Source organism: Anticarsia gemmatalis, chromosome 7, assembly GCF_050436995.1.
Source record: "Anticarsia gemmatalis isolate Benzon Research Colony breed Stoneville strain chromosome 7, ilAntGemm2 primary, whole genome shotgun sequence".
In the NCBI taxonomy this organism is placed as follows: Eukaryota; Metazoa; Arthropoda; class Insecta; order Lepidoptera; family Erebidae; genus Anticarsia; species Anticarsia gemmatalis.
In genome coordinates, this window is record NC_134751.1 from 10,605,042 (window position 1) to 10,623,837 (window position 18,796).

An 18,796-nucleotide genomic window follows, 5' to 3' on the forward strand; every position below is an offset into this window, starting at 1 on the left:
TTCCAGACAAAGAGTCCAGTCAGTGAGTGTTGCTTAATAGAAAAAGACGACAGTCAAAGTTGATTTCGGTTTCATTTTCTTGGGCTTCACAGCTTAGATTTAGATATACAATTTCAATTTGTGAATAAATACAGATTTCTATAGTTTTAAATGTGAGAAACTATATTTTTATTTTATAATTTTCTCAATAGATTCTTTAAATTATTATGCCTATTTAATTATTCTTTAAATTGAAAAATTCGAACCAAAATAACTGAGTTTCAATATATAAAAAAAACATTAAAAACAGCTGACTGTTGCACAAATGACATTACATTAGACTGTTCTGTCTAGTTGACAGTTTTCTTTCTAAGCCATCAAGGTCGATCGTGGGTTGTGTATTTTCCTATTTTTATTCTTTTAAACGTTACAAAATATTGCTGTGTGAAATATTATTCAAAAATTATCTCGAGTGTCAATTATCTGACTCTTCAACTTCTTTATTATATTATCTTCAGGTATCGAGTTATTATGAATACTTTTATTAGATCTTATGATATTTTTTTATGTATGAAGGATTATAGACAAATTTATGAAATTATGCAAATATTTGTGTAACAGGATTTAAAAATGTATATTTTGTTTGTCTTCTAGATATTTACAGCCATGAAATTACTAGCGAATTTCGGCAGTATACCTGCATTTCAAAAAGACAATGTTCACCTGAGGAATGAAGAGGAACTGTTACAAAAAGTGAATAAAATGATTCAAGATGGACATAGTAAGTTGCAGATAGTAACGGACTTTGATCACACTCTAACAAGACATAAAATGGACAATGGGAAGACTGTGCTGACTAGTTTTGGTAAGTATTGTTACATTATTTTCCTCATGTCTAATATCTTTATATTATCATGACATAATTTTGAATGACAGGTATGTTCCGTGAGTGTCCATCGATACCGCAGCACTACAAAGATGAGGACAACAGGCTGTCAGCTATTTACAAGCCTATTGAGGCAGATCCAGTGATGAGCACGGAGGAGAAGATCAAACATATGATTGACTGGTACACAGCAGCTCATGCATTACTCAAGTAAGTCACTCTATAAGTTGTGTCATCATCATTAAAAAATATATTTTTATTTTAAACAAGTTTTCTGATGCTATGTTAATGAGACTAATATATAGAATCTAATAATTAATGTACATTGTGTACAACAGACTTGGTATGTGTAATTATTTATGTGTAGCTGCACTAGCTATACTTATAATCTAAAGTCGATTTTTTTTTACAGGGGTGTGAAACTTCCTAGAGATGAGTTGATGGAATCGGCCAGAAAAATGATAGAATGTTTCAGGTGTGTGTGTCTTAATTTCAAATGTACTATTTTCTGTTACGTCACATGACAGTCCAATCACATCACTATGACCATCATAAAAAAATCATTTGTTACTCATTAAGTGAATCATCAAAATAACAGAATCCACAAAGGGATTTCTATTTGTGGAGGACCTTGGTTTGACCAGTAATCAAAATAGTTTTGTTTAAAACACAAAAAATAGGTTTATTAATCTGTTATATTTGTTATGCAGGAAAGGTGTGGCAGAAATGATAGAGTGGAGTAGAGTGCGACAAGTGCCAGTGTTGGTGTTCTCTGCAGGGCTCGGAGAATCAGTGACGGCTGCTCTCACTGCGGCAAACTTTTTACTTCCTCATGTCAAGGTATTTCTAGTCTATTCATTTTTGTGTTTGATTTTGAGTTTTTAAACATAATAAATATGTAGAAATTGTGGCAATTTTTTTTGTCAAAACTACTCACTTCCATGAAATGTAAACATAATATTAAATTTGGTTGCTAAAAGATGTGCACGAAAGAACCTAGCTAAAAATTTGATAACATCCATTAAGTAATCAGTGTTATCATTATAATATAACAAACTTTCACAACCAACTTTAAGTATTCTTCTAATTGTAATCTTTAAAACGATCTATAATTAGATTTCTAAGTAATTGTCTAAAGAATAATACATACCTAATTCTAGTTTCCTGCTTAAGTGATAACATTCTACAATCTACATCAGACAGCCTTGTTGTTAGTCAAAATATTTCATCACTTTAGTGCAATAGTTTTAAGCTTTCATGCTGAGAAACCTTGCATCATTTAATTTTTTTCATTGGTTGTTGCTAAGCTATTGCGTAAAATTAAATTACATTTTCTAACATTGTGTTACAGACATACCTGAAGTAATGAAATACAAAAATTAAGTGTGTTAAAAATCGTAGGCCTTATAATTATTCGAATCAGTTACATCAGAAATGAAGGCAACAACTATAATTATTGCAATTTATATTTGTTATTTTGCTTTTGTTTGTAGTGTGTCATTACTTAATTCTTCATAAGTCGGCAGTTATTGGCATCAACTTTCAATTGTTTTACCTGTACTTATGTCCAAAGTACATTTGTAACCTGAGGCCATAACCATAACTACACAAGTTTACATTGTACTACAACATTTAAAACTTCCTTTTAAGAAAAAACGCACGTGCGAATACACGAGTCGAAAAAATCTAGTCGATCTGGTAGCGTCTAGTAGATAATCAGAATTCAGATGAATTATTTATATTATTGACGAATAAAAATAGCCATACATTTACATTTCCAGCATTTTTTTTCATTCATAAATTATATGGTTTAATGTTCTTCGACACATTAGCATACTTACATACTGAAGTAAACATTTTGAATGTCAAGTATTATAAAGTGTCATAAACTCCCTCTGTCGTCGGTTCGATTTACAGGGCCGGCAATGCCTTCTTCTATTATATCAAGCTGACCCAACGACCCGACAAAAAGCGTATTCGTTGTGCAGGCGTGATAGTAAAATAAGTGTTTAAATTTTTATAGGTGGTGTCAAACTTCCTGGCTTTCGATGAGGACGATCGCATAGTCGGTATCAAGGGTGAAGTGATCCATACATACAACAAGAATGAGACAGCTATCAAGAAGACCGAGTACTACGACATGGTGCAGCAGCGCTGCAACGTCATCCTCATGGGCGACAACATCGGCGACGCCGGCATGGCCGAGGGCATGGAGCACTGCAGCGCCATCATCAAGGTTGGCTTCCTCGGACACCACGAGAGTAACCTCAACAACTATCTTAACAAATTCGACATCGTAGTCGTGAACGAACCTAGCATCGACATAGTCAACGCTATATTACAACTGATACTGTGATTTTACTTACATGAAATTGTTTAATTTATTGTTATTGACAATTTTGTTAGATAATGATTACTATAGTGCAATAATTCAATGTACCGTCAGCCAGACCCGATCCAATGAGCATATCTGAAGTACCTACAACTTTTACCTAATGGTACTTATTAGGTTTTTTGAGATACTTCCTTTCTGAGAACTACTTAAGTGCCTTCTTTTGTAACTGTGTTTTAAACAGTGTTTTGATTGTTAACATATTGTAATGAGTAATGGAAGATAATATTTTGGACTCCACTTTTAAATGTTCCTTTTAACATAGTGAAGTCAATAATATAGCTACTAAAATAAAGTACCTACCTAGTTGAAAGAAGCAACATTCGTACTTTTGGCGATAAGCATACGGTTTAAAATAAACATTGAGTTATATAAAATCAATGTTTATCAACAAGCTACAATCAAACTATCACGGCAGCTTAGTAGTAAACACATATAAATGTAGCTGCAGGTCGCTTCCGATATCGATAATATAATAATAATGTTATTTTTGTGTCAATAGATCAAAACATCAATCAATATACGGTTGATTTTAGAAATTGTATAAAACTGTTTCAATATGTGATATTAATGGGTCTGGCTGTAAATATTCAAACCGTTCTAAGGTTGTTACGCAATATTTTGTCATGATTATATTACTGAAGATATTTTGTACCACTGAGATATTTATGTCGTTTCGATACTTGCGGCGAAGCTTGTGACGTAGACCTGTAGCAAAATATTACATACATATGTATACCAACCATCATATGTAGTATAAATATACTGTACTTCTAATTAACTGGAGTTAAACTCTGCTACTATTTTATTGGCTATTCTGAAAAGCGATACAGATCTACATAGTAGGTTTGTTAATAGTTTTTTTTTATTATGATTTATAATTTAATAACTTACCAACATACTCGGAATACACTTATGTAATCTGAGAGTCTTAATACAACAAAGATATTATTTTCCTATTACAGAGTTTATTTTTCAAGTTTTGTTTTTTTTTTCACTTTTATGATTGTTGTTCGTAATTCGGGTACTTTCTTTTTGTTTTGCTGCAGCTGCAGCTGAACGTACATATGAGTACTAACTAGTTAATACTAAAAATAACTTCATTTTCTTTGTTATAACAAATTGCGCGTTACACTTAGATTTATATTATTTTTTTATTTCCAACGTCCCATCTCTTCCATTGTTTTTATAAGCAGACCTATATACTATTCTTGATAGGTTAACATCATGACTTCTACTTCAAAAGCCATATCAATGTATAAGGTGAATCCTAGTCGTCAGTGCTATGAGATATACTAACAGGCCATGTTACAATAGAGATAGTGATTATAATTAAATCTGCGAAATTATATAACACATTAAGGCTTGATTTCTACCTACGCTGTCATCGGTCGAACGTAGGAACACTGCACGTTGCAGATGTTGCTGTGTAATATACGACCGTCATTAGCATAGGGGAAAAGTAAGCCTAAACTTCAGAAAAAAAATTTAAAACCTCCGGTTTTCAGTAATTTGATTTATGTGACACAGCGTTAGTGGCGTCACGAACCACTGCTGTAGATTTTAACGTGAAAGCCTTCCGTATTTTTGATGTTTTTGAAAAACTATTTTTATTGTAGTATGCTTTAATTGAAGTAGGTAAACGATAATATCTCTATTGTCCAATGTATAACCATGTTGGGATTGATGTTTTCATTGTGGCTGTATCGTAAAGGGTAGAATACTAGTCAATTTTGTAACATTTTTGTTCAGTTTCGAAATGGCTAGGCTGAAAAGGAGCAGCTTTAGCATGTCTGCATTTGATGTTAATATTATTCAGTAAATCATTAGTGCAATGTCGATGTCTGCAAAAGACAGGAATGTGATTGTATTATGTATGTATACATACTATTATCGTTAAGCACATGGCGCTTGTAGTAACAATGTAAACGTATTCACCGCACAACTGAGTGTAAATGTATGGAATGTTGATAACCTTAAAAGACAAAATGAGGAAACAAATAAAACAAAATTTGTAATGAAATTAAATAATTTGTTATTATTATAAAACAACACATCTATATGATGTATTTTCTAGTCATTGCCGTGCTTACTTTTAAATAGCGACTATAAGAGTTTTTTGTTTTGACAATATCACAAAACATAAATGCATAATATTAGTATAAGTATGAATCTTCATAATTTATATAAAGTGGAAAAAGCAACAGAAAAATAGTTTACAACGATTACACAGGCTGATTACCCCGTAAATAGTTTCATGGAAGAATCATTTTCATAACACTAAGGGCCTGTTTCAGACCGTCGAGTAAAGTTGATCCATATAATAATATTTATAGTCTTCACACACATTCCCTTTACTGCTAAGAGCCAGCATCTCACTGTATTAATATGGATAACGTTACTTGATAATTCCGAAGTGGGCATTATAATTTTAACAAAATCTACATTTCGTTGAAAAGACTAGTCCAATTTTAATTCTAATGAATAAATACCGCCAATAAACAAGAAACAGGTTAATTACGAGTAAGTACAATAATAATTTAAATGGCGATAGCGCGCTAGTTGCATAGACCCACACGAATTAGAATCATTGAAGGAACGAGCTATGTAGCGATCTACGGGTTGTTACACTCGTCGCACAGAATACTACAGAAACATCGGCTGTCACATGGCAAGATACAACATGAAACACAAACTATTCGAACATCGTCAGCATGATAACAAAATGACTGGAAAATACATGTGTTCATCACAATACCCTATTACGTAGTTTAATTTAACTGAACAAATTAAAAGCTCTAAAATAAACAACAGTCTTAGAACATACAAGTTATTTACACAAAGATTTGTTTCATATAAAAATATCCTACTGTACACGTAACAATCATCTCATTCATATAGAAATATATATTTTGTTTCTATGTACAAAACTAGAAACGATAGTAAAAATAGTTAAATCTTTTAGGAATCATCTATTCACGTAGACAGAGTGCGGCGAGGAACACGCTCGACGACCACGCTCAAGGCACTTGTTGTAAACACGCTAATTGGACAACAATTGACATTACTTCACTTAACAACCTCTATGAGGAGCTTCCGTTTACTCCGCATGAAGCAAAACTGCAGTTTAAACTGCATTCCATTTCTGGACATTAAATTATATATCAGTAAAACAACTAAGGCAAAAAAATGCAAGATATTGTTCAAAAATCTTTAAGCGTAACGATAAAATAATATTGCGTATGAGGTATCGTCACTTTGTACTGTACACCCTCCCAAAAAGAGCGTGTGCTCAGCTGTTACACGAACCTCAACAAATATTTGTTTGTACTTGTATGGAATGTATTATGAATAAATAAATTGACACGAGAAACGCGAACAAAGCGTGCCGTAGTGGAGCACATTACTTAATACTGAGACGTATTTACCAATTTGCTAAAAGCTCTTTCGCTCCAGTCTTTCTAGTTACTTTAAGATGACTAGATATTCGAACTCGATAGTTGAACGTGAGAGTCTGTCGAATGTGTTTCCCGCGACTACTATAAGGTGTGCCCCAATATCGGGTGCAGTCTCAGGCAAGGCAGCAATTCTCTATGAATAAATATCGACGTTTATTGAGAAGGAAGTCAACCGTTATCACACACTAGTAAACACCTACAATATAAGATTTTCAACAATCACGTTAACGTACGTTGCCACGACATCATACTTTATATTATATAACTCGACCATACAAGTCCGCTGCTGTATACTTTGCACGGATCTGCCCGTCACCCTCTGGTCATACAACAACGTACTTATGCTATACTCACGAGTCATTAGTTTGTAGGGCTTTAGACAGTCGACGCATGGTGACACATCACAGACCTTGCTGGCCGAGCCATTCTAAATACACGATGAATCAATATATCGAACACAATCACACCCTTAACGATTGAACGCCTATTTTAACACAGTATTGAGTAACGATGAATACTTTGACAACAGCTAATTAAATACCGGCAAACGGGTTAGTAAACGTCCTACCTTTTTAAACAACGATCCGTTTCTAACACTTAAACATTTTGTTAGACAAAATACAACGATTTCCCTACAGAACACAGTGTTTTAAATGAAGCGGCATAAACGACGGCTTTAAGCGGTTAACATAAGGTACACGATTAAGTTTAGACGTTTACGTTATAATACATGAGCTGACGAATCGTGATGTTTATAATTATTGTCATGGATTTAGAATAGTTTGAACACGCCACCAGAACAGAGGCTGTGTCGATGATCGATTAAGAGACATGATATTAGCACTATTGTAGGAATCGTAAAAAGTAGCCGAAGTTTTTATCATTTTCAAAATATTTAAAACTACGATCGTTATGCGTAAACTTAAGTATTAAAACGTGCTTCTCCAGTTCTAAATCCATGTTCAAGTCACATTGACACGCAAAATACTGATTAAAATTAAACTATAGGTACACGACATCAATAACATTGGCAGATCTTTCACTCCGCGTGAGAGGCGCGGCGACTCCTAAGTACTATGTACTAATAAACTACACAAATCAATTTACATAATACATAATAATAATAATATGGTAACTAACAACATCGGAAGCGAGTTCGATGATATGGTAAGATATAACATTTTCGTTCTGAACACTTGCGATAGAATATTTACAAAGAAATGAAGATTTAAACGAGGACTCAGCTCACGAGAACACACCCGCTAAGTGAGTAAAGAACACGAAACGCCTACCGCTCGAGTCGCGAGCTCCGCGAGCCGGTGAGCGCGCTAAGCGTCGACAGTTCGTCACGGTGAGAGTCGTCGCGTTGGTCCCGCTCGGCGTACAAAAGCGCAATATATTAGTCTAGGTATATAACAATAGGTCTAAGACAGATCACAGCCTAGGTTGACGTAACGCAGAGGTAACGCTAGGGGGCCCCGCCGCGCCGCCAGCCGTCACGTGATGGCCGCCACCTCCGCCTGCGGCTTCTGCAGCCCGTCCTCGTCCGTCGACCTGCAACACGAGGGGCTCGTTAGCGCTCGCGGTCGACTCGACACGCGTGTGTAGGGAGCGACACTGACAGTGGCGGCACGTACCGGTACAGCGTGGCGTGCGGCGGCGCGGAGCGGTAGTGCGCGGCGTAGGGGCGCGCGCGGCGCCGCGCCGCCACGGCGCGCCCCAGCGTGCCCGGCCGTACTGTGTTACCTATATATATATATATACACACACGTACCGGTACAGCGTGGCGTGCGGCGGCGCGGAGCGGTAGTGCGCGGCGTAGGGGCGCGCCCCAGCGTGCCCGGCCGTACTGTGTTACCTATATATATATATATACACACACGTACCGGTACAGCGTGGCGTGCGGCGGCGCGGAGCGGTAGTGCGCGGCGTAGGGGCGCGCGCGGCGCCGCGCCGCCACGGCGCGCCCCAGCGTGCCCGGCCGTACTGTGTTACCTATATATATATATATACACACACGTACCGGTACAGCGTGGCGTGCGGCGGCGCGGAGCGGTAGTGCGCGGCGTAGGGGCGCGCGCGGCGCCGCGCCGCCACGGCGCGCCCCAGCGTGCCCGGCCGTACTGTGTTGCGGATGCCGTGGTACGCCAGCCTGCGGGGAACATCATAGCCGTTACTTTCAATCATAAATCAAAATCATAATAGGTATTGAGTTATTGAGGTCCTCGCATCGTAACTCACTTTCGACGTGCCGGTTAGGAATGCTTTCGTTTTTATTACCGTCCGTCGGATTTTATCATCTCCACCGATTAACTTTAACAATAATTGTAGAAGTAGTTATTGACAGGAACATTAAATTACGATCGCCTCCACCCACTTGCTCGACAGTCAGGTTTATGAGTAGTTCCACTCATAATCTTTACTCAGAGCTTATAGGTACTGGTCATCAGTCATTGATAGGTGTAAAACGCTCAAAAAATCTTCTTTTAAAGATTAGGAGCCATAATAAACTAAAGAAATATTCAAAAGTCTGTAGGTTGATTAAGAAAATTAAATTTAATCTCAATAGGTACAACAATAAAATCAAATCATTGATCAATAATAACAATGAATTGACAAATGAACGTAGGGATTTATTATTAGAGTTAGACACCTGTAGCGAACAACTTATTTCAAGTAAAGTGTTGTATGAAAAACACACTCAGGACTTGAAGACATCAATCACCACTTTACAGGATAGGTTATCTCAAATGACACTAGACTATGAACAGGAGACTAGAGACTATATACTCAAATATGATGAGATTGCAAAGGTTGGCAAGGAAAACTTAGAACGTGTCTTGTCATTGTATAATAGTTCTCGCTGTTCACAATGTTCTCAGGCCACTTCACTTACTAGTGATTTAGAGTCACAGCCCTGTACTAAGCAGTCCCAACATATGACTAGTGGTGCAACACTAAAACATAAGTTGAGTTTTAGGCCAAACCAGAATAGTTTTAAGTCAAGCAGAGCATTAATGTTCTCAGATAGGATAGGTATTGGTTTTGGATCACTTTTAAATAACAATATTAACTATAAAGTGACCAACCACTGCTACCAAAACCTTAAGTTAGGCAGAATAGTGGAAAAAATCCAAACAATGAATTTAGATGTAGACACTCCAATCATTCTTATGATTGGTAATAGTTTAGGTTTAAGAAAGGCGGACATTATACATAGTATTAGTAGCTTATTAGAAATTAATTCAGGAAAAATAATAATATGTGCATTCCCCTACTCTGACTCACTATCTGAGAATGAGAACCGACAAATTCACAAGTTGAATGCTATCTTACATTTGATAACAAGTCATCATAGTGATAGACTATTGTTTTTTGATACTAATAAATTTATTAGTAATTTTTATTTAACTAAAGAAAGAATGTTTCTTTCTTGTAAAAATCGACATATAATTGCTAGTTTGTTAGCATATAATATTAACTTAGTTATAGGCAATATAACACAACCTAGGTTTAAGGACGAAACAGTATTGTCTAGTCGCTTTACTAACAATACTGTGATTAATATTATTGATAATTTAGTTTGTAAGGACACTGTTACGCATAATGTAACAAAGCACAACAATAATTTAAACGCTTAAGCAAGACAACGGATAAACAGGCAGGTTTTCTGAACGTAGTACACCAAAATATACAAGGTTTATCCGGCAAAGAATTAGAGATAGAATTATTTTTGAAAAAACATGACACACACGTATTTTGTGTCACCGAACATTGGTTGTTGTCGCACCAATTGATATTTAATAATCAATATTATTCTATGACAAGTGCATTCAGTAGGAAGAAGGCAATACATGGAGGGTCAATGATCTTAGTTAGCAACGACATAAAATGCAAAGAACGTAAGGATATAGTTAGCTTGTCAGTAGAACGCACTGCCGAAGTATCTTGTGTAGAACTCGAGCAGCATGTTATAGTATGCATATACCGTCCACCAATGAGTGACTTCAGTTTGTTTGAAACTATAGTTGAAGATATATTAAAGCGTTTAAGTGTTAGTAACAAGTATGTGGTTGTCTGTGGTGATTTTAATGTTAACATATTGGAGCAGTCCATCACTACCACCAGACTGATTACTCTTTTCAAATCATTTAATCTAAAACATCTTTTTAATAATCCAACTAGAATTACCGAACATTCGGCCACATGCTTGGACAATATGTTTAGCAACTGCGTATGTCTAGACAGGGTCATAGTTAACGATTTAACGTCAGACCACTGTGGGCTGAACGCAGTCTTCTCTAGGAAGAATGTTATCAAATCTAATGTTATCAAATCTAACACGATAACTTTTAGACCTATTACACACAACCGCTTGACATTGTTTAATCATGAGGTAGCCGCCAAGATTTCCAACATTGATATTACTCAGAATGACCCAGACGATCTTTATAAATCTTTGTTTAGCGTTATTGAATCTCAGTTTAATACGATTTTTAAAGAAAAAACGATCGCTAAGGAAAATACAAAACTGAAATTTTGCGATTGGGCGACTGTAGGAATTTACAAAAGTAGAGCTAGGATGTATGAGCTGTATGCCATGAAACAATACAATTTCAATCCAGGTTTTCTTGAATATGTTAGGAATTATTCAAAAATTTTTAAAAAATCTTGTGCTGCTGCTAAGTCTTTGTATTTAAGCAACAAGATTAAAAATTCCAACAACAAAATAAGAACAACTTGGAATATTATTAATAATGAAACAGGACGATCAACACCACCCAATCACAACTTCGAGTTAAATGTTAACAATCGGGTTATTACAGATAGCCTAGGCGTAGCTCAAACATTTAATAATTATTTTTCTGACATACCAGTCATTACGACTAGTTCCTTAAATTCCTCTACCGCTAAAGCAGAATCATTACTTAGGAGCAATGTGAGTCAGTGCAATGTCTCATTTTATTTTAAGTATATAAACCCCTCTGACGTAATCAGAGTATTCAAGTCGCTTAATTCCAAAAATACTGCGGACTTGTGGGGTATTTCTGTCAAGTTACTTGAGAGTATTATCGCTGAAATAGCACCTCATTTAGCTGCAACTTTTAATCGATGTGTAGTTGTAGGTGTGTTTCCTAATTTAATGAAGCACAGTAAGATAATTCCCCTGTTTAAAAACGGATGTAAAACTGAGCCCAGTAACTTTAGGCCAATATCCATCTTGCCTGCTATTAGCAAAATATTTGAAAGGGCTATATTAGAGCAACTAGAAAGCCATTTCAGTTTGTATAATTTACTCCACAGCAAACAGTTTGGCTTTACAAAGGGTCGATCTACCATCGATGCAGGGGTCACACTTATTAGGCATATTTTCGATGCTTGGGGGATGTCGCAGGATGCTATTGGGGTATTTTGCGATCTCTCCAAAGCGTTTGATTGTGTTGACCACAATACTCTTTTATATAAACTTAAGTACTATGGAATTGGGGATGTTGCACTTGACTTACTTGCATCCTACTTGTCTGAGAGAGTGCATTATACAGACATAAATGGGTCAAGATCCACTGGATCTGCGGTTAGTCTCGGGGTACCACAGGGCTCTATCCTTGGTCCGTTCCTTTTTCTGGTTTATATTAATGATTTGCCACATCAGGTACAGGATCTGTGTGATATCGTACTATTTGCTGATGATACGTCGCTTATATTTAAAGTAGATCGTAAGAAAACTGATTTTGACGATGTAAATGGTGCTCTTACACAGGTTCTCAATTGGTTTACAGCCAACAATTTGTTGTTAAATTCAAGGAAAACCAAATGCATTAGATTTACCATGCCCAACGCTAGGAATCTAGGTACGAACGTAGTTCTAAATGGTGAGGTATTAGAAATGGTCAATTCCGCAACCTTCCTAGGTATAGATTTAGATAATAAGCTTCAATGGGGCACCCAAATAACAAAGCTCGCGGGCAGGCTCAGCTCCGCAGCCTATGCGATAAGAAAAGTAAGACAGTTTGCTGGTGTAGATGCGGCAAGACTGGTTTACTTTGGTTATTTTCACAGCGTTTTGTCCTACGGTATTCTACTTTGGGGCAGAGCTGCTGATATAGACACAATTTTCGTAATTCAAAAAAGAGCAATTCGCGCTATTTACGGCTTAGGAGCGCGGGACTCTCTGCGGGATGTATTTGGGAAAATAGGCATACTGACGGTGGCATCACAGTATATTTTTGCGAATTTGATGTTCATCAAACAAAACATAAATTCGTTTGCTAAGAATAGTGACATTCATAACATTAATACCAGAAATAAGCACAAATTAGTAGGTCCCTGCAATAGATTGCAAAAAGTACACAACTCATTTGCAGGTCTTGGTGTTCGGTTGTATAACAAACTCCCTAGCAGTGTTATGGATCTTCCCCAACAAAAATTCAAAGTAGTTGTTAAAGATCATCTTATTAAAAGGGGTTATTATAAGGTTGACGATTACTTAATGGATAAGAAAACATGGGATTAGTTAGTTACGCGTTCTACAGAAATCGAGATTAAATATCTATATATTTATATATACATCTTTGCATTGTATAAACATTAATCAGTCATTTCAACTCTGTAACAGAGAGGTATTGCACGAGTCTCAGTGGTATTCATTTTTCTTTTTTTTCATTGAAATGGTGGGCTCCCATGCCAAGGTTCGTCATGCTCACTAAAATGTCATTGCTTGCGGCGGCGTCGTGTGCCGGGTCACCCCCTTCCCTCTAATATGTGCGAAGGGGGTGATGGCTGGTCCACGCGTCATACTCGTGAACGGGTGCTGCTTGGGGTGACTGGTCGTCCTGGGTGTGGTGACTGCCATAATTTCTTTTTTAAGCAACTACGTTTCACTAACTCTACTTCCTTTACCACAGTATGCTCTTGAAATGCCTCTTATGATTTCATTTATATTATTATGTGGGTAGATGCTCCCATCATGCTTCCAATACTATTTATATCTTGTTGATTAGCACCTTAATATATTGATTTAATTTATGTTATGACCAAAGTGTGTTCGGTAGTGTTGGTAGGTAGCAGCTACTTACATCATCAATGTTTTATACCAGCATAAATATTGTTAAAATCATTTGGCGATTAAAAAGAGTGGCCAGGAGTTTCTTGCCAGCTCTTCTCATTGGCCCTACCTTCCGAACTGGCGGTAAATTCACTCTCTGTATCATTGACTATCATAAGCGTCAGCACTTGACCTAAATGAATAAATGATTTGATTTGATTTGATTTGATAAAATAATTGCTTTTTCATTGACGATCAATTAACTCGCTCTTATCGTTACTATTAATTGGTGCGACACGAATTAAAATTTCACCGAATCAAATAATGACATTTGACAGTTGAAGAATCGTTTATATACTTAATACATCGAATGAAATAACTAGTGAGAAACTCACAGCCTCTTTATTAATTGTCAAATAATTTTAGTATAATGTGGGTAGGTCTTAAGATTGACGTGACAGATGGAAAGGAAAGGTGTAGGGTTGTACCTGGGCGCGAGCGCGGCGACGGAGGAAACGATAACGACGAGCCAGTAGATGGGGTCGCCGAGCGCGTTCTGCATCACGTGGTAGGTGGACGGCAGCCCGAGACACACCACGCAGATGGACTGGTACATCAGCGTCAGGATGAAGAACGAGATCAGCGAGCCCGTCAGCGCCAGCATGTGGATCACCGTCTACAAGTATACAACATTGACATCATTTTATTACGTGTTATGACCCGATATCCATTTATTTAATGTTCTGTTAGCTGTACTATTTTTAAACATAATTTTGTTCAAAATAAAATCCGTTCATTACCCAATCAGTTATGTTACTGATTGGGTAATGAAGTAGGGCGCTTTCTTCGGTTTATCTACCTAATTTGAGTAAGTGTCTTAAATATTTTTAATTCCGCTATAAAACAGTGATGTGCTAATCTAGATCACTCTTGCCGTATGCATCTACGGAACACTGTTATTCAAGACTGCACTTTTGTACACAGACGGATTCCGCATACCGATGTGGACCAATCGATGATCATCGAGTTGGTAACCCACACGTAAAATGTCAAACTGTACAAATGTTTGACACTTGGACGACAGGACATCGATATTATCGTATCGACATTCGTCATCGTTCTTTGATATTACATCGAAATAAGTTTTAAAATCTGCAAATCAAGCAACGAAATCCGTCTCAGTATACTCAGTGCTTGTAAAATGTTTCATAGTACTAAAACGTTCTATGTAATGGCACATTTCACACAATCTAATTTGCGTTTGTGCTATGAAGGTGATAATGTCATTTGCATAAGCGTTAAGTGCTAGTAATAGAACAATATACAGTCTTCTGTAATCCTCCTTGAAAGTGGTGATAGGTGAAATAATAGCTGATAATAAATGAATAGCAAATATCTTGAATTATTTTAATTATAATATGTATCAGTAGTTCTTGAATTTTTATAAACCTTTAATTTTTACAATGCATATTTATTCGTTAATTATCAGCTATACTGTTCATTTAATTAACACCACACTGCCTGGTAATATTAACATTTAGTTAGCCGGCTAAACCTGCATATCCACCCTGAATATTTTTTAAATACGCACATTTTACTAGTTTACTACTGAAGATTGAGGTCATCACGACACTAATAACTTCGTTAGTATCGAACTCGCGATATAATGCCTAATATGGGATTTTTATTTAATAATATCCACTTTGTAAAAGTATTATATTTTTCCCCAGAAACGTTGATAAACGAATTTAGTATAAGGAAATTATACGAACATGTCGATACGTACTTACTGGTACTCACGAAAAAACTAATTATTTTTATATTTGCGTACCTCCAAACACACTGTGCATTAAAACAATCGTCACAGTGAATACATCAACAAAATATAAATAGATATAATGAAAACTCATTCCATGCAATATCCTGTTACAGCCACTTACAAGTTTTAAATAAAAAAGCTGCATGTAAACCATTGATGAATTCATATATAAGTTTAGTTTAAAATAAAGTAATGGGATAAAAATATTTAATAAATACGTGCTTATATAATAATATTAACGTGCTAGACATCCAACTTCCTTGTACATTTTATAATAAACATTTTATATGCAGAAGATATTAACATTAAAATATTTTAATCATTAAGTAACAGTAATTATTTGTCAAGGTTTATGAAATGCAAAAAACATTTTTCTTTAAAACAGTCCAAACATTTCGTCTCGATATTGCATCTGACTTTAGACCCAAATCCAGTCACTTTAGTCTTCAGTCTTGTAGCATATGTGTCATGATACATTCATGACATAGTTCACACTACACGATAATAATAATGTCTATTTGTCCTTTATTTCCTTTCCGTGGGATTTTTATAATAGGTGTCTGAATTCAATACGCCTTTTGGCAAAGGACTACTAGCTTCCATAACTCTGTCGGATCCACTAGTCCATCTTATACTACAGAATAAAAGTGGAACTTACCCAGCTCCTAGTTTCAATGGCGACATACAGCAACATGATGACGAGACAGCACGTCATGCAACAAATGCCGAAGCTCCACAGGTCGACGCTGGTGTCCCAGTAGGCGTAGTACGCCGTGAAGAAGATCACGACGCTGATGTACACGGACTCCAGCAGTACTAGCCAGTACGAGTGGGTGCGGTACGCGAGCCCGCGCCGTGACGAACTGTACAGCCCTGGGCGTTCTATTAGTAAGGCTGCCGGAGCTATTCGGTCGTATGCGCCTGTGGGTACAAAGAAAGAGTGTGAGAAGTTGCTTGCATACATAAATATATCGACGTTTTGACTGTTTTAACTGTGCGTTTTGTTGTCAACGTGCATGCCCGTATACGCTATCGAAAGGTAGTGTAGTGAATTTTGCCGAAATACAAAACCAAAATGCTGTTGAAATAAGTTAATGTAATATACCAGCATTACCTGTTATCTAGGCTGGTTAATAGATTAAAGTATAATTGCACATTAATTGGATAAGTATTACCTTATAAATTGAAATTTCTAATACAAAAACCTCCATAATATCGATGAAACGCCATACTCGTTAATAAACATTTATGAACAAAGTCGTAGTCACTTTGTATTAGTCATTTCTACATTGTTATTGCATATTTTTATGACAATTTAGCTAACCGGGTATTTTAGTTAATTAGAATACTTGTGACTAATCAAATAGGAAATCATTTATTATTCTAGACAGTTTCATATATTTTAAAGTCTAAATAACTTTTAAGTAATATTAAAAATGTTATTATCTGTATTAAGTAATAGGTACCTACATCTTCATCGCACATTTTCTTAAATTTTCTGGCTTCACAGAACTATTTTTAACCAAACGCATGCCTAAAACACCTACTCCTTAATAAATCACTTTCACACTTTCAATTTGTTTGAATCTATCTGTCAGTTGAAAGCATCAACTACTCGATCATACGCCAGCATATCTAGATAGCTTTTAATAATGTACTTGAATACTCAATGTAATAAATGGAAAAGTACACCAGCTGATGTCATTTCTACTCACTACACCGCTTGGTTCGTCAACTTGACTCAAAAACGGCTCAAAACTCCATAAAACCCTCCATCGCACACAGGCTCTAACATCTGCCAAAAATGCGGTCGCACTTGTGATTCCTGCAAATGTCTATTCTACAAGCGAAGATGTTCCTTCACTAGAGGTATTCCTTTATCTCAGGGGTTCCCAACTTTTTCTTAGTATGGGACCACTTTTATTTTATTCTTGTTAGCAGGGACCACTAATGTAAGTATATTAAAAATAAAGTGTAATAATCATCCCGAAAATTTAAACATCATTCGCCGACCATATTTTGATTTCCGGACCACTAGTTAAGAACCACTGCAGTTTATTTCAAGTCACTTGGATCATCTGCAATGGATGAATACTGGTCAGTGATATGATGGTACTCACCGATGACGATAGGTGGCAGCGCCGTGAACATGAGGTTGTACGCCATCAGGTGTAACTGGTCGATCATCACCATGGACGAGAACCCGCAGTATAATTGAAACCAGAATATTAGGAACACGAATGTCTGAAAAAACAAGGAAATAATGCCTCTAAAAATGTATACTTATTTTACTTCCTTCCTAATTATAATATAAATGCGAAAGTTTGTGAAGATGGATGTATGTATGTTTTATACTCTGGAATGAAAAAACTGCTAAACGGATCTAATGAAATTTGATATATGGATAGGTAAAAACTAGATTTACAAATAGATTGCTTTAACCGAGATTTAGAACGAGGTCGCGGGCAGAAGCTTAGCTAGTCATATTTTATAAATGCGAAAGTTTGTATGTTAGTATGGATGCATGTTCGTTAACCACACTTCAAACGATTATCTAAATCATAGAAATATAGTCCCTATGCTAGTTTGTAAATACAAACTAACTTTCCGTCCAAAAAAGCTATGGTAGAGGTTTTTCTAAAAAATGTGTTTCTGGTTAAATGTGGTTTGTATTAAAAATGCAGAAACCCTATTTGATAAATATGTTTTTACTGATACCTTACTGGTTACATACTTTCAAAAACCCCTTAAAAATAAAATATATTTTTTCCCAGTAGGCAGAGGAATTACATATGAATCAATTTATATGTAAGAGGTTAAGGAATATTGACCACAACACGACATTTTAATGAATATTTGTACAAATTCGATATTTTTTTTATCGTTACTTTTATTATTTTACGGTCTGAACATTTTTTGTGGAAATAAACGGTTAACCAAATGCACATACAATTCAGGTGACTGTACAAGAAAGAGCACGGAGGTTACATAGTTACATTAAAACCACATACTTATTACCTTATTATTATAGACATTATGATTAACACCATAATACACACGCTGGGCTGTTAGTTCAGTAACGATTACTATACTCATACCAGAAAGTGTAATTTTATTAAAAGACTACATTCAAGGAACAGATGTTCAAGGAATTTAAAAAGTAGTTTTCGTTATTAATAAATTGTAGAAATACAAAGTAGCAGACTATAGACTAATA

At 36.0% G+C, this 18,796-nt stretch overlaps 2 protein-coding genes across 3 annotated transcripts in view; one reads left to right on the top strand and one right to left on the bottom strand.

Moving 5' to 3' along the window:
• The first annotated feature begins 341 nt into the window (after nucleotides 1-341).
• On the top strand, nucleotides 342-4,236 carry cN-IIIB (cytosolic 5'-nucleotidase IIIB). The gene is made up of 6 exons (XM_076116030.1): nucleotides 342-497; nucleotides 634-844; nucleotides 916-1,075; nucleotides 1,278-1,340; nucleotides 1,576-1,705; nucleotides 2,889-4,236. The coding sequence occupies exons 2-6, from the start codon at nucleotides 646-648 to the stop codon at nucleotides 3,219-3,221; spliced, it is 885 nt and encodes a 294-aa protein (XP_075972145.1). The 5' UTR covers nucleotides 342-497; nucleotides 634-645; the 3' UTR covers nucleotides 3,222-4,236.
• A 1,038-nt stretch (nucleotides 4,237-5,274) lies between these two features.
• The window catches only part of LOC142973978 (phospholipid-transporting ATPase VD), a 52,855-nt gene continuing 39,333 nt past the window's right edge, over nucleotides 5,275-18,796 (bottom strand). The window contains exons 12-16 of one of the 2 annotated variants that reach the window (XR_012959537.1): nucleotides 17,700-17,823; nucleotides 16,238-16,500; nucleotides 14,249-14,436; nucleotides 8,353-8,867; nucleotides 5,275-8,269 (exon numbers count right to left, since the gene is read on the bottom strand). Coding sequence is in view for 1 of the 2 variants with exons in the window: in XM_076116026.1 (XP_075972141.1) it covers nucleotides 8,212-8,269; nucleotides 8,739-8,867; nucleotides 14,249-14,436; nucleotides 16,238-16,500; nucleotides 17,700-17,823 (762 nt within the window). In the remaining variant the exon portion in view is untranslated. The remainder of the gene's footprint in view (nucleotides 8,270-8,352; nucleotides 8,868-14,248; nucleotides 14,437-16,237; nucleotides 16,501-17,699; nucleotides 17,824-18,796) is intronic. The other variant, XM_076116026.1, reaches the window with a different exon arrangement.

Coding starts and splice junctions, on each gene's coding strand:
- cN-IIIB (XM_076116030.1), top strand. CDS start 646: ATGAAATTACTAGCGAATTTCGGCAGTATACCTGCATTTCAAAAAGAC. Junction 845..915: donor GACTGTGCTGACTAGTTTTG/GTAAGTATTGTT, acceptor TTTGAATGACAG/GTATGTTCCGTGAGTGTCCA. Junction 1,706..2,888: donor TTTTACTTCCTCATGTCAAG/GTATTTCTAGTC, acceptor AAATTTTTATAG/GTGGTGTCAAACTTCCTGGC.